Source organism: Salmo trutta, chromosome 28 (genome assembly GCF_901001165.1).
Source record: "Salmo trutta chromosome 28, fSalTru1.1, whole genome shotgun sequence".
Classification (NCBI taxonomy): domain Eukaryota; kingdom Metazoa; phylum Chordata; class Actinopteri; order Salmoniformes; family Salmonidae; genus Salmo; species Salmo trutta.
Window position 1 is genome coordinate 4,791,212 of NC_042984.1, and position 17,192 is coordinate 4,808,403.

Here is a 17,192-nt window from a genome sequence, read left to right on the forward strand (position 1 = left end):
TAGAGGAGGAGAGATAGAGAGAAGATGAGAGACATAGAGAATGAGATGGAGAGAGAGATGGAGGAGAGAGAGAATGAGAGATGGAGAGAGAGATGGAGGAGAGAGAGAATGAGAGATGGAGAGAGAGATGGATAGAGGAGGAGAGATAGAGAGAAGATGAGAGACATAGAGAATGAGATGGAGAGAGAGATGGAGGAGAGAGAGAAGGAGAGATGGATAGAGGAGGAGAGATAGAGAGAAGATGAGAGACATAGAGAATGAGATGGAGAGAGAGATGGAGGAGAGAGAGAAGGAGAGATGGATAAAGGAGGTATTTTGCTGCATTGTCTCCACTCCCTTCCTATTTTACTGTTAGATTAGTGTGTATTGTTGTAAATTGTTAGACACTACTGTACTGTTGGAGCTGGGAACACAAGCATTTAATTAGATATTACTGCACTGTTGGAGCTGGGAACACAAGCATTTAGTTAGATACTACTGTACTGTTGGAGCTAGGAACACAAGCATTTAATTAGATATTACTGCACTGTTGGAGCTAGGAACACAAGCATTTAGTTAGATACTACTTCACTGTTGGAGCTGGGAACACAAGCATTTAGTTAGATATTACTGCACTGTCAGAGCTAGGAACACAAGCATTTAGTTAGATATTACTGTACTGTTGGAGCTAGGAACACACGCATTTAGTTAGATATTACTGTACTGTTGGAGCTAGGAACACAAGCATTTAGTTAGATACTACTGTACTGTTGGAGCTGGGAACACAAGCATTTAGTTAGATATTACTGCACTGTCAGAGCTAGAAACACAAGCATTTAGTTAGATATTACTGTACTGTTGGAGCTAGGAACACACGCATTTAGTTAGATATTACTGTACTGTTGGAGCTAGGAACACAAGCATTTAGTTAGATATTACTGTACTGTTGGAGCTAGGAACACAAGCATTTAGTTAGATACTACTGTACTGTTGGAGCTAGGAACACAAGCATTTAGTTAGATATTACTGTACTGTTGGAGCTAGGAACACAAGCATTTAGTTAGATACTACTGTACTGTTGGAGCTAGGAATACAAGCATTTAGTTAGATACTACTGTTGGAGCTAGAAACACAAGCATTTAGTTAGATATTACTGTTGGAGCTGGGAACACAAGCATTTAGTTAGATACTACTGTTGGAGCTGGGAACACAAGCATTTAGTTAGATACTACTGTTGGACCTGGGAACACAAGCATTTAGTTAGATACTACTGTTGGAGCTGGGAACACAAGCATTTAGTTAGATACTACTGTTGGAGCTAGAAACACAAGCATTTAGTTAGATATTACTGCACTGTTGGAGCTGGGAACACAAGCATTTAGTTAGATATTACTGTTGGAGCTGGGAACACAAGCATTTAGTTAGATACTACTGCACTGTTGGAGCTGGGAACACAAGCATTTAGTTAGATATTACTGTTGGAGCTAGGAACACAAGCATTTAGTTAGATATTACTGTACTGTTGGAGCTAGGAACACAAGCATTTAGTTAGATATTACTGTACTGTTGGAGCTGGGAACACAAGCATTTAGTTAGATATTACTGCACTGTTGGAGCTAGGAACACAAACATTTAGTTAGATACTACTGTTGGAGCTAGAAACACAAGCATTTAGTTAGATACTACTGTTGGAGCTAGGAACACAAGCATTTAGTTAGATACTACTGTACTGTTGGAGCTGGAAACACAAGCATTTAGTTAGATATTACTGTTGGAGCTAGGAACACAAGCATTTAGTTAGATATTACTGTACTGTTGGAGCTAGGAACACAAGCATTTAGTTAGATACTACTGTACTGTTGGAGCTAGGAACACAAGCATTTAGTTAGATAAGTACTGTACTGTTGGAGCTAGGAACACAAGCATTTAGTTAGATAAGTACTGTACTGTTGGAGCTAGGAACACAAGCATTTAGTTAGATACTACTGTACTGTTGGAGCTAGGAACACAAGCATTTAGTTAGATATTACTGTACTGTTGGAGCTAGGAACACAAGCATTTAGTTAGATACCACTGTTGGAGCTAGGAACACAAGCATTTAGTTAGATATTACTGTACTGTTGGAGCTAGGAATACAAGCATTTAGTTAGATATTACTGCACTGTTGGAGCTAGGAACACAAGCATTTAGTTAGATATTACTGTACTGTTGGAGCTGGGAACACAAGCATTTAGTTAGATACTACTGTACTGTTGGAGCTGGGAACACAAGCATTTAGTTAGATACTACTTCACTGTTGGAGCTGGGAACACAAGCATTTAGTTAGATATTACTGTACTGTTGGAGCTAGGAACACAAGCATTTAGTTAGATATTACTGTTGGAGCTAGGAACACAAGCATTTAGTTAGATAAGTACTGTACTGTTGGAGCTAGGAACACAAGCATTTAGTTAGATACTACTGTACTGTTGGAGCTAGGAACACAAGCATTTAGTTAGATATTACTGCACTGTCAGAGCTAGAAACACAAGCATTTAGTTAGATACCACTGTTGGAGCTGGGAACACAAGCATTTAGTTAGATACTACTGTTGGAGCTAGGAACACAAGCATTTAGTTAGATACTACTGTTGGAGCTGGGAACACAAGCATTTAGTTAGATACTACTGTTGGAGCTAGAAACACAAGCATTTAGTTAGATACTACTGTTGGAGCTGGGAACACAAGCATTTAGTTAGATATTACTGTTGGAGCTAGGAACACAAGCATTTAGTTAGATAAGTACTGTACTGTTGGAGCTAGGAACACAAGCATTTAGTTAGATACTACTGTACTGTTGGAGCTAGGAACACAAGCATTTAGTTAGATATTACTGCACTGTCAGAGCTAGAAACACAAGCATTTAGTTAGATACCACTGTTGGAGCTGGGAACACAAGCATTTAGTTAGATACTACTGTTGGAGCTAGGAACACAAGCATTTAGTTAGATACTACTGTTGGAGCTGGGAACACAAGCATTTAGTTAGATACTACTGTTGGAGCTGGGAACACAAGCATTTAGTTAGATACTACTGTACTGTTGGAGCTGGGAACACAAGCATTTAGATAGATACTACTGCACTGTCAGAGCTAGAAACACAAGCATTTAGTTAGATACTACTGTTGGAGCTAGGAACACAAGCATTTAGTTAGATATTACTGCACTGTTGGAGCTGGGAACACAAGCATTTAGTTAGATATTACTGTACTGTTGGAGCTGGGAACACAAGCATTTAGTTAGATATTACTGCACTGTTGGAGCTAGGAACACAAGCATTTAGTTAGATACTACTGTACTGTTGGAGCTAGGAACACAAGCATTTAGTTAGATGCTACTGTACTGTTGGAGCTAGGAACACAAGCATTTAGTTAGATATACTGCACTGTTGGAGCTAGGAACACAAGCATTTAGTTAGATACTACTGCACTGTTGGAGCTGGGAACACAAGCATTTAGTTAGATATTACTGTTGGAGCTGGGAACACAAGCATTTAGTTAGATATTACTGCACTGTTGGAGCTAGGAACACAAGCATTTAGTTAGATATTACTGTACTGTTGGAGCTAGGAACACAAGCATTTAGTTAGATATTACTGTTGGAGCTAGGAACACAAGCATTTAGTTAGATAAGTACTGTACTGTTGGAGCTAGGAACACAAGCATTTAGTTAGATACTACTGTACTGTTGGAGCTAGGAACACAAGCATTTAGTTAGATATTACTGCACTGTCAGAGCTAGAAACACAAGCATTTAGTTAGATACCACTGTTGGAGCTGGGAACACAAGCATTTAGTTAGATACTACTGTTGGAGCTAGGAACACAAGCATTTAGTTAGATACTACTGTTGGAGCTGGGAACACAAGCATTTAGTTAGATACTACTGTTGGAGCTAGGAACACAAGCATTTAGTTAGATACTACTGTTGGAGCTGGGAACACAAGCATTTAGTTAGATATTACTGTTGGAGCTAGGAACACAAGCATTTAGTTAGATAAGTACTGTACTGTTGGAGCTAGGAACACAAGCATTTAGTTAGATACTACTGTACTGTTGGAGCTAGGAACACAAGCATTTAGTTAGATATTACTGCACTGTCAGAGCTAGAAACACAAGCATTTAGTTAGATGCCACTGTTGGAGCTGGGAACACAAGCATTTAGTTAGATACTACTGTTGGAGCTAGGAACACAAGCATTTAGTTAGATACTACTGTTGGAGCTGGGAACACAAGCATTTAGTTAGATACTACTGTTGGAGCTGGGAACACAAGCATTTAGTTAGATACTACTGTACTGTTGGAGCTGGGAACACAAGCATTTAGATAGATACTACTGCACTGTCAGAGCTAGAAACACAAGCATTTAGTTAGATACTACTGTTGGAGCTAGGAACACAAGCATTTAGTTAGATATTACTGCACTGTTGGAGCTGGGAACACAAGCATTTAGTTAGATATTACTGTACTGTTGGAGCTGGGAACACAAGCATTTAGTTAGATATTACTGCACTGTTGGAGCTAGGAACACAAGCATTTAGTTAGATACTACTGTACTGTTGGAGCTAGGAACACAAGCATTTAGTTAGATGCTACTGTACTGTTGGAGCTAGGAACACAAGCATTTAGTTAGATATTACTGTTGGAGCTAGGAACACAAGCATTTAGTTAGATAAGTACTGTACTGTTGGAGCTAGGAACACAAGCATTTAGTTAGATACTACTGTACTGTTGGAGCTAGGAACACAAGCATTTAGTTAGATATTACTGCACTGTCAGAGCTAGAAACACAAGCATTTAGTTAGATACCACTGTTGGAGCTGGGAACACAAGCATTTAGTTAGATACTACTGTTGGAGCTAGGAACACAAGCATTTAGTTAGATACTACTGTTGGAGCTGGGAACACAAGCATTTAGTTAGATACTACTGTTGGAGCTAGGAACACAAGCATTTAGTTAGATACTACTGTTGGAGCTGGGAACACAAGCATTTAGTTAGATATTACTGTTGGAGCTAGGAACACAAGCATTTAGTTAGATAAGTACTGTACTGTTGGAGCTAGGAACACAAGCATTTAGTTAGATACTACTGTACTGTTGGAGCTAGGAACACAAGCATTTAGTTAGATATTACTGCACTGTCAGAGCTAGAAACACAAGCATTTAGTTAGATACCACTGTTGGAGCTGGGAACACAAGCATTTAGTTAGATACTACTGTTGGAGCTAGGAACACAAGCATTTAGTTAGATACTACTGTTGGAGCTGGGAACACAAGCATTTAGTTAGATACTACTGTTGGAGCTGGGAACACAAGCATTTAGTTAGATACTACTGTACTGTTGGAGCTGGGAACACAAGCATTTAGATAGATACTACTGCACTGTCAGAGCTAGAAACACAAGCATTTAGTTAGATACTACTGTTGGAGCTAGGAACACAAGCATTTAGTTAGATATTACTGCACTGTTGGAGCTGGGAACACAAGCATTTAGTTAGATATTACTGTACTGTTGGAGCTGGGAACACAAGCATTTAGTTAGATATTACTGCACTGTTGGAGCTAGGAACACAAGCATTTAGTTAGATACTACTGTACTGTTGGAGCTAGGAACACAAGCATTTAGTTAGATGCTACTGTACTGTTGGAGCTAGGAACACAAGCATTTAGTTAGATATACTGCACTGTTGGAGCTAGGAACACAAGCATTTAGTTAGATACTACTGCACTGTTGGAGCTGGGAACACAAGCATTTAGTTAGATATTACTGTTGGAGCTGGGAACACAAGCATTTAGTTAGATATTACTGCACTGTTGGAGCTAGGAACACAAGCATTTAGTTAGATATTACTGTACTGTTGGAGCTAGGAACACAAGCATTTAGTTAGATATTACTGTTGGAGCTAGGAACACAAGCATTTAGTTAGATAAGTACTGTACTGTTGGAGCTAGGAACACAAGCATTTAGTTAGATACTACTGTACTGTTGGAGCTAGGAACACAAGCATTTAGTTAGATATTACTGCACTGTCAGAGCTAGAAACACAAGCATTTAGTTAGATACCACTGTTGGAGCTGGGAACACAAGCATTTAGTTAGATACTACTGTTGGAGCTAGGAACACAAGCATTTAGTTAGATACTACTGTTGGAGCTGGGAACACAAGCATTTAGTTAGATACTACTGTTGGAGCTAGGAACACAAGCATTTAGTTAGATACTACTGTTGGAGCTGGGAACACAAGCATTTAGTTAGATATTACTGTTGGAGCTAGGAACACAAGCATTTAGTTAGATAAGTACTGTACTGTTGGAGCTAGGAACACAAGCATTTAGTTAGATACTACTGTACTGTTGGAGCTAGGAACACAAGCATTTAGTTAGATATTACTGCACTGTCAGAGCTAGAAACACAAGCATTTAGTTAGATACCACTGTTGGAGCTGGGAACACAAGCATTTAGTTAGATACTACTGTTGGAGCTAGGAACACAAGCATTTAGTTAGATACTACTGTTGGAGCTGGGAACACAAGCATTTAGTTAGATACTACTGTTGGAGCTGGGAACACAAGCATTTAGTTAGATACTACTGTACTGTTGGAGCTGGGAACACAAGCATTTAGATAGATACTACTGCACTGTCAGAGCTAGAAACACAAGCATTTAGTTAGATACTACTGTTGGAGCTAGGAACACAAGCATTTAGTTAGATATTACTGCACTGTTGGAGCTGGGAACACAAGCATTTAGTTAGATATTACTGTACTGTTGGAGCTGGGAACACAAGCATTTAGTTAGATATTACTGCACTGTTGGAGCTAGGAACACAAGCATTTAGTTAGATACTACTGTACTGTTGGAGCTAGGAACACAAGCATTTAGTTAGATGCTACTGTACTGTTGGAGCTAGGAACACAAGCATTTAGTTAGATATACTGCACTGTTGGAGCTAGGAACACAAGCATTTAGTTAGATACTACTGCACTGTTGGAGCTGGGAACACAAGCATTTAGTTAGATATTACTGTTGGAGCTGGGAACACAAGCATTTAGTTAGATATTACTGCACTGTTGGAGCTAGAAACACAAGCATTTAGTTAGATACTACTGTTGGAGCTAGAAACACAAGCATTTAGTTAGATATTACTGCACTGTTGGAGCTAGGAACACAAGCATTTAGTTAGATACTACTTCACTGTTGGAGCTATGAACACAAACATTTAGTTAGATATTACTGCACTGTTGGTGCTGGGAACACAAGCATTTAGTTAGATACTACTGTTGGAGCTAGGAACACAAGCATTTAGTTAGATACTACTGTTGGAGCTAGGAACACAAGCATTTAGTTAGATACTACTGTTGGAGCTAGGAACACAAGCATTTAGTTAGATACTACTGTACTGTTGGAGCTGGGAACACAAGCATTTAGTTAGATACTACTGTTGGAGCTAGAAACACAAGCATTTAGTTAGATACTACTGTACTGTTGGAGCTGGGAACACAAGCATTTAGTTAGATATTACTGCACTGTTGGAGCTGGGAACACAAGCATTTAGTTAGATATTACTGCACTGTTGGAGCTAGGAACACAAGCATTTAGTTAGATATTACTGTTGGAGCTAGAAACACAAGCATTTAGTTAGATATTACTGCACTGTTGGAGCTAGGAACACAAGCATTTAGTTAGATACTACTGTTGGAGCTGGGAACACAAGCATTTAGTTAGATACTACTGTTGGAGCTGGGAACACAAGCATTTAGTTAGATACTACTGTTGGAGCTGGGAACACAAGCATTTAGTTAGATACTACTGTTGGACCTGGGAACACAAGCATTTAGTTAGATATTACTGCACTGTTGGAGAGAGGCTCAATGTACAGAGTCATAACCTATCAGAGAGGCTCAATGTACAGAGCCATAACCTATCAGAGAGGCTCAATGCACAGAGTCATAACCTATCAGAGAGGCTCAATGTACAGAGTCATAACCTATCAGAGAGGCTCAATGTACAGAGTCATAACCTATCAGAGAGGCTAATGCACAGAGTCATAACCTATCAGAGAGGCTCAATGTACAGAGTCATAACCTATCAGAGAGGCTCAATGTACAGAGTCATAACCTATCAGAGAGGCTAATGCACAGAGTCATAACCTATCAGAGAGTCTCAATGTACAGAGTCATAACCTATCAGAGAGGCTCAATGCACAGAGTCATAACCTATCAGAGAGGCTCAATGTACAGAGCCATAACCTATCAGAGAGGCTCAATGCACAGAGTCATAACCTATCAGAGAGTCTCAATGCACAGAGTCATAACCTATCAGAGAGGCTCAATGTACAGAGTCATAACCTATCAGAGAGGCTCAATGTACAGAGTCATAACCTATCAGAGAGGCTCAATTATAAACTGGGTGGTTCCAGCCCTGAATGCTGATTGGCTGACAGCCGTGGTATATCAGACCATAAACCACAGGTATGACAAAACCATGTATTTTTACTGCTTTAATTACGTTGGTAACCAGTTTATAACAGCAGTAAGTCACTTCAGGGGTTTGAGGTATATGGCCAATATACCACGGCTAAGGTCTGTATCCAGGCTGTGAAACCAGACTCCATGGTACACTGTGTATACTGTAAATATATATTTATTAACATGTACAGGGTTATTTTACTAGTAAACACAGTGTACAGTACAGGAGTCATGTAAAGATATCATTAATGGACCTCCTTGTCATTGTGCCAACCAAAAACACTATACAGAAGTTAAATATTGTCTCTCTGCCTACCCCTCCCTCTCTCTCCCTCTCTCTCTCTCTCCCTCTCTCTCTCTCTCTCTCTCTCTCTCTCTCTCCCTCTCTCTCTCCCTACCCCTCCCTCTCTCTCCCTCTCTCTCTCTCTCTCTCTCCCTCTCTCCCTCTGTCTCCTTCTCTCGCTCTCCCTTTCTCCCTCTCTCCCTTTCCCTCCCTACCCCTCCCTCTCTCTCTCTCCCTACCCCTCTCTCTCTCCCTCTGTCTCCTTCTCTCCCTCTCTCTCTCGCTCTCCCTTTCTCCCTCCCTGTCCACCTCTCCCTTTCTCCCTCCCTCCCTGTCCACCTCTCCCTCCCTATCTCCCCCTCTCTCTCCCTCACTCTAGACGACAGTGATAGAGTACGTGAAGCCGTCTGATCTGAAGAAGGACATGAACGAGACGTTTAAAGAGAAGTTTCCTCAAGTCAAGCTGACTCTCAGCAAGATCAGGAGGTATACTACTGGTGTGTGTGTGTGTGTGTGTGTGTGTGTGTGTGTGTGTGTGTGTGTGTGTGTGTGTGTGTGTGTGTGTGTGTGTGTGTGTGTGTGTGTGTGTGTGTGTGTGTGGTCATGTCCATAGATGTTCAGTATGCTTTGTCTTACTCTAATCCTAACACATGCCCTTCCCCCCTCTCTCTCCTCCAGTCTAAAGAGAGAGATGCGTACGGTGGGTGACGACTGCGGCCTGCAGGCGGTCACCGTGGCGATGGCGTTTGTTTACTTTGAGAAGCTGGTCCTCCAGGGGCGACTCAACAAACACAACAGGAAGTTGGTCTCTGGAGCCTGCGTGCTGCTCGCCGCTAAGATCAGCAGCGACCTCAAGAAGCAAGACGTCACACAGCTCATAGATGTACCTATTATCCTTTCAGAATTACATAAACCTCCAAATGCTTTGTGAACCATCTATGTATGCTATATATAGCCTTTATGTATGCTATATAAAGCCTTTATGTATGCTATATGAAGGCTTTATGTATGCTATATGAAGGCTTTATGTATGCTATATGAAGGCTTTATGTATGCTATATGAAGCCTTTATGTATGCTATATGAAGGCTTTATGTATGCTATATAAAGCCTTTATGTATGCTACATGAAGGCTTTATGTATGCTACATGAAGGCTTTATGTATGCTACATGAAGGCTTTATGTATGCTACATGAAGGCTTTATGTATGCTACATGAAGGCTTTATGTATGCATCTTTCACATTCTGCACGTGTATGTGAATCTTTATGAAGTCATGCTCTTTGAAAACAAAAAGGTCTGGGCTGGTTTCCTAGATCTATTTTAACACCTGGTCTCAACCTGAGAGCAGGAAGAGGCAGCAGAGCGCAGGAGACACTCCACTGTGTCTTGGCATCATATTCTTGTTTTAACAGATCAGCCGTTATTGGAGACAAGATGACATTAGATGTTTAACTGGGTCAACTTTCAGTCCTCACATACACTACATGACCAAGAGTATGTGGACACTTGCTCGTCAAACATCTCATTCCAAAATCATGGTCATTTAATATGGAGTTGGTCCCTCCTTTGCTGCTATAACAGCCTCCACTCTTCTGGGAAGGCTTTCCACTAGATGTTGGAACATTGCTGCTATAACAGCCTCCACTCTTCTGGGAAGGCTTTCCACTAGATGTTGGAATATTGCGGCAGGGACTTGCTTCCATTCAGCCACAAGAGCATTAGAGAGGTCGGACACTGATGTTGGGCGATTAGGCCAGCGTTCCAATTCATCCCAAAGGTGTTCGGTGGGTTGAGGTCAGGGCTCTGCAGGCCAATCAAGTTCTTCCACACTGATTTACATTTACATTTAAGTCATTTAGCAGACGCTCTTATCCAGAGCGACTTACAAATTGGTGCATTCACCTTAAGATATCCAGTGGAAAAACCACTTTACAATAGTGATCTCGACAAAACATTTCTGTATAGACCTCGCTTTGTGCAGGGGGGCATTGTCATGTTGAAACAGGAAAGGGCATTCCCCAAACTGTTGCACAGAATCATCTAGAATGTCATTGTAAAGATTTCCCATCACTGGAACTAAGGGGCCCGAACCATGAAAAACAGCCACAGACCATTATTTCCCCTCCACCAAACTTTACAGTTGGCACTCTGCGTTGGGGCAAGTAGCGTTCAGGGCAGGTAGCGTTGGGGCAGGGACTTTCAGATGGTGAAGCGAGCTTTACACCACTCCAGCCGACGCTTGGCATTGAACATGGTGATCTTAGGCTTGTGTGCGGCTGCTCGGCCATGGAAACCCATTTCATAAAGCTCCCGACAAACAGTTCTTGTGCTGATGTTGCTTCCAGAGGCATTTTGGGACTCAGTAGTGAGTGTTGCAACCGAAGACAGATGATTTTTACGTGCTACGCGCTTCAGAACTCTGCGGTCCCTTTCTGTGAGATTGTGTGGCCTACCACTTTGCGGCTGAGCCGTTGTTGCTCCTAGACATTTCCACTTCACAATAACAGCACTTACAGTTGACCGGGACAGCTGTAAGTAGAAAGGTGGCGTCCTATGACGGTGCCACGTTGAAAGTCACTGAGCTCTTCAGTAAAGCCATTCTACTGCCAATGTCTGTCAATTGAGATTGCATGGCTGTGTGCTCGATTTTATACGCCTGTCAGTCACAGCTGTGGCTGAATTAGCCAAATCCACTAATTTGAAGGGGTGTCCAAATACTTTTGTGTATATATAGTGTATATTAATTATATTTACTCATATTAGATTGCTAAAGGTCAGGTCTTTGTGGATTAAAATCCACCATCCACCTTAGTGTATGGAAACCCTGTGGAGGATCTGTACGGGCCACAGTACAGCAACACGGCTTTCCTAACAGGTCACTTCCTCCTCGTCCCTCTTCTCTTCCTCTGCAGAAACTGGAGGAGCGTTTCCGTATCAGTCGGCGAGAGTTGATCCCGTTTGAGTTCACGATCCTTGTCGCCCTGGAGATGGCTCTGTACCTGCCTGAGAGAGCCATCATGCCACACTACCGACGACTGGTGCAACAGAACTAGGACCACACCCACTGCTGTTCCTACATGGAAGTGAGGGGAGGAGCTACGCCTACTAGGGTCTGGAGACTGGACGTTGGGGGTGGAGTGAGGGGAGGAGCTACACCTACTAGGGTCTGGAGACTGGACATGGGGGAGGAGCTACACCTACAAGGGTCTGGAGACTGGACATGGGGGTGGAGAGAGGGGAGGAGCTACACCTACTAGGGTCTGGAGACTGGACATGGGGGTGGAGTGAGGGGAGGAGCTACACCTACTAGGGTCTGGAGACTAGTTAGGGAATACTCTGCCCCCACACCTGGAAACCATGCGTTTGATACCATTCCACTCCAGCCATTACCACGAGCCCGTCCTCCCCAATTAAGGTGCCACCAACCTCCTGTGCTAAGCACCATAAACTCAGAGGCTTACTCACCTCAGTAACGACACTGGTATTTTACGCTCACCTTGAAGAAGTATAAATTACACCGATCAGTCTTCCTACAATTGCTGGTATTATTATCAACATACAGTATATAATTACTACACATTCTAAACCTGAACGTGGCCATGCTTCCACAAGGGGGTGCTAAAGTTCAGCAGTAGCATTTGGTATCGGACGTGAGGTGTCACACTGCAAGAATACCAGTTATGCTTCCAACACACTATAGGGGCTGACCTAAACTGTACCGTTCAGGTTTTCTTTTCTCTTCACATTGTCCGTTCCAGCAGCTATGGTGGACGTGTAACCAGGCCAGTTTGGCTCGGTTTGGTCTTCTAGTGGGAATCGGGCTTCTCCATCACCTTCCTGCCAGCGTGTTAAAGGGAAAACAAATACAAGAAACGTCAGATTTAACCAAAAAGCAGTTTCATTTATTTAACCTACCTTTTTGTTTTAAATGTTTATTTATTATATTGGATCTATTTCTTTGAAAAATAAGCGATGTTTATATTATAACCAAACCAGTTCATTATTTTGCACCTCTTTGTAGTGTAACTCACAGAAGTTTTCTTCCAGCATTATAACCAAGCATCCTTTAGTAAAGGTGTCATCCCAAATAGAGCCCTATTCCCTAACCAAGCATCCCTTAGTAAAGGTGGCATCCCAAATAGAGCCCTATTCCCTAACCAAGCATCCTTTAGTAAAGGTGTCATCCCAAATGGAACCCTATTCCCTAACCAAGCATCCCGTAGTAAAGGTGTCATCCCAAATAGAGCCCTATTCCCTAACCAAGCATCCCTTAGTAAAGGTGTCATCCCAAATAGAGCCCTATTCCCTAACCAAGCATCCTTTAGTAAAGGTGTCATCCCAAATAGAACCCTATTCCCTAACCAAGCATCCTTTAGTAAAGGTGTCATCCCAAATAGAGCCCTATTCCCTAACCAAGCATCCCGTAGTAAAGGTGTCATCCCAAATAGAGCCCTATTCCCTAACCAAGCATCCTTTAGTAAAGGTGGCATCCCAAATAGAGCCCTATTCCCTAACCAAGCATCCCGTAGTAAAGGTGTCATCCCAAATAGAGCCCTATTCCCTAACCAAGCATCCTTTAGTAAAGGTGTCATCCCAAATAGAGCCCTATTCCCTAACCAAGCATCCCTTAGTAAAGGTGTCATCCCAAATAGAGCCCTATTCCCTAACCAAGCATCCCTTAGTAAAGGTGTCATCCCAAATAGAGCCCTATTCCCTAACCAAGCATCCCGTAGTAAAGGTGTCATCCCAAATAGAGCCCTATTCCCTAACCAAGCATCCCTTAGTAAAGGTGTCATCCCAAATAGAGCCCTATTCCCTAACCAAGCATCCCGTTTTTAAAGGTGTCATCCCAAATAGAGCCCTATTCCCTAACCAAGCATCCCGTAGTAAAGGTGTCATCCCAAATAGAGCCCTATTCCCTATAGTACTCTTTGTGTATTAAATTGATGGTGGTGATTGTTGCTATGAAAAGAGCCTGATCTTCCTAACCTTGTTACTGAGTTACTACAGCGTATATATATATATATATATATATATATATATATATACAGAGATGCAGTGTATTATTCAACTCTATGTTAGAGGTGACATTAACTACAATGATCTAAGCACATTCTATGGTGCGTTTTGTGTTGTGTTCCACTTCCTCCTCCGAAGCATGTTTAATGTTTATGTGTCTGAACCTATGCCACCGCATATATCCCCCTTTGGTTGGCATCCTAAATGGCACACTTTTCCCTATGTAGTGCACTACTTCTAACCAGAAATAAAGCACTATATAGGCCGATAGGGTGTCATTTGGGATCAAAGATGTTGTTAGAATGTTCCTTTTTTTTACATTTGATTTATCTTCATTTTACATTCAACTGTTTTAGACTTTTACATTCTGTACAACCATTTATTTATCGTTCTTATTTTCTTCTTCAGTACACTATGAAGGCCATTGAGGTAATATGTTTGATCCTGTATTTATCGTTTTGCTATTTCCTTTTTCTTTCAGTTCAATGTGTTTTTTCATTTCATTCAGTGTCAGTTATAGTTTTTAATTTAGTGTCTTTTTAAGTTCACATTTTCTTTGAGAGAGTGACAACTTTGCTCAGTCACACTGTTATAATGTTGTGTTATTGTGCTTATAGCGCTATTATAAACAGTTTAGATTCTGTTTTTTTCTTTTTCAAGTCAGTCAGAAGTTAGGCCTTGGTTAAGATACGTTTTTCAAGTCAGTCAGAAGTTAGGCCTTGGTTAAGATACGTTTTTCAGGTCAGTCAGAAGTTAGGCCTTGGTTAAGTTACATTTTTCAAGTCAGTCAGAAGTTAGGCCTTGGTTAAGTTACGTTTTTCAAGTCAGTCAGAAGTTAGGCCTTGGTTAAGTTACGTTTTTCAAGTCAGTCAGAAGTTAGGCCTTGGTTAAGTTACATTTTTCAAGTCAGTCAGAAGTTAGGCCTTGGTTAAGATACGTTTTTCAAGTCAGTCAGAAGTTAGGCCTTGGTTAAGTTACGTTTTTCAAGTCAGTCAGAAGTTAGGCCTTGGTTAAGTTACGTTTTTCAAGTCAGTCAGAAGTTAGGCCTTGGTTAAGTTACGTTTTTCAAAAAGGGATTTTTTTTTTTTTTTTTTGCCATATTCCCCAAAGAGATACTGTGAACAGAATCATACATTTGCAATGTGTTGTCAGACAGTATGGTTCATTTTAACAGTAGAATAGAGTATAGTTATATCCAGGATGGTATAGTGTGTGTGTGTCTGTGTTGTTACTACTATGTGTTAACACTGTGAACGTCAGTGGAGTGAACGCTGTTAGCGGCGCCATCTAGTGGGCAACATTGCAGTAACAGTACATAGGAGATATCCAATGAATGATGATTTGAGGAAATGGACAATGTTCATAATTTTGATCTTTCGACATGTTGTGTTTTAAATAGCTGTCTGTCAGAACACAAACACAACGAATAAAGTGCCTGAGCAATATGACAAGAGCTGCGTCACAAATGGCATCATATTCCCTACATATTTGACTACTTTCGACCAGAGCCCAATGGGCCCTGGTCAAAAGTAGTGCACTATATAGGGAATAGGGTGCCATTTGAGACGCATACAATATCTCTATACAGATAAAGACTGATTTACTCTGTGTGATTTATTTTTTTATTTTTTGTTGTTGTTTATTTCACCTTTTATTTATGCAGGGAGAACAATCACAAATTCTGTCAGAAAATACTGTATGTTCCTTCAATCTGAACTTTCTCTTCAAAAGTGGGCTTTTTTTAAACACGGCATTGTTGTAGAAAAGCATTGTTGGTATTTTTTTTATGCATTGAGACACTGACTTTACTTTGACCAAAACTCTGAATCTCTGGCAACCGGACACAATGCTTCCAATTCCCCAGAGACTGAATACAGGTTCTGAATCTCTGGCAACCGGACACAATGCTTCCAATTCCCCAGAGACTGAATACAGGTTCTGAATCTCTGGCAACCGGACACAGTGCTTCCAATTCCCCAGAGACTGAATACAGGTTCTGAATCTCTGGCAACCGTACACAGTGCTTCCAATTCCCCAGAGACTGAATACAGGTTCACACTAAGGACATGTTCACGATCAATTTCAGACTGACTGATCTGCAAATGATATTTTTTATCCTAAATAACTACTTCCTGTTTATATATACCCGTTGCAGTTGCCGCAATGAGACAAGGTCGTAACTACACCATTGGATACCACGAAGTTTACTAACTGATTTTTTTTGGTTTTATTATTCTGTGAAAACAGGGAATTCTGGGAAAGTTCGCGGAATATTACAACCCTACATGGAACTAACCCTGCTCTGTGTAGTGCACCAACTGTGTTACTGATATCATACCACTTACTCCTTGTCACATTAAGGGAAGGAGGGCGTGTCACATTAAGGGAAGGAGGGCGTGTCACATTAAGGGAAGGAGGGCGTGTCACATTAAGGGAAGGAGGGCGTGTCACATTAAGGGAAGGAGGGCGTGTCACATTAAGGGGAAGGAGGGCGTGTCACATTAAGGGGAAGGAGGGCGTGTCACATTAAGGGGAAGGAGGGCGTGTCACATTAAGGGGAAGGAGGGCGTGTCACATTAAGGGAAGGAGGGCGTGTCACATTAAGGGGAAGGAGGGCGTGTCACGTTAAGGGGAAGGAGGGCGTGTCACGTTAAGGGGAAGGAGGGCGTGTCACGTTAAGGGGAAGGAGGGCGTGTCACATTAAGGGAAGGAGGGCGTGTCACATTAAGGGAAGGAGGGCGTGTCACATTAAGGGAAGGAGGGCGTGTCACATTAAGCGAAGGAGGGCGTGTCACATTAAGGGAAGGAGGGCGTGTCACATTAAGCGAAGGAGGGCGTGTCACATTAAGGGAAGGAGGGCGTGTCACATTAAGGGAAGGAGGGCGTGTCACATTAAGCGAAGGAGGGCGTGTCACATTAAGCGAAGGGGGGCGTGTCTGTGACTAATGCCAGGTGACATTCTTTGGAACAAAGTGCAGGACAGTTTTTATAATAATATCCCCTAAATGTTGTCCCCTTTTGTTGTTTGTGAATTGTTTGTTATAGCATAAAATGTAAATGTATTATTGTCAGTTTGACAGGAGAATAAATCTAATATATTTTCTGACTGGACTGATGTTGTTTTCTGTTTCGAAGCTATTGGCTGGAATAAACTTAATAGAAGTCCTTTGAGTTATCAAATCAAATTTATTTGTCACATAAACATGGTTAGCCGGTGTTAATGCAAGTGTAGCGAAATGCTTGTGCTTCTAGTTCTGACCATGCAGTAATATCTAACAAGTAATCTAACAATTCCACAACAACTACCTAATACACACAAGTGTAAAGGAATGAATACATAAAAATATATAAATGAGTGATGGCCGAACAGCAGGCAAGATGTAATAGATGGTATGGAGTACAGTAT

At 41.5% G+C, this 17,192-nt stretch overlaps 1 protein-coding gene across 3 annotated transcripts in view; it reads left to right on the forward strand.

Annotated features, from left to right (window-relative positions):
• Positions 1–16,893, forward strand: part of LOC115165291 (CDK5 and ABL1 enzyme substrate 2) — a 65,693-nt gene extending 48,800 nt beyond the window's left edge. Inside the window, exons 7-10 of one of the 3 annotated variants that reach the window (XR_003870121.1) lie at positions 9,146–9,252; positions 9,445–9,649; positions 11,680–15,779; positions 15,838–16,893. Coding sequence is in view for 1 of the 3 variants with exons in the window: in XM_029718336.1 (XP_029574196.1) it covers positions 9,146–9,252; positions 9,445–9,649; positions 11,680–11,820 (453 nt within the window). In the remaining 2 variants the exon portion in view is untranslated. Of the gene's footprint in view, positions 1–9,145; positions 9,253–9,444; positions 9,650–11,679 lie in introns of all 3 variants that reach the window. The other 2 variants (XR_003870122.1, XM_029718336.1) reach the window with 2 other exon arrangements.
• The last annotated feature ends 299 nt before the right edge of the window (positions 16,894–17,192 follow it).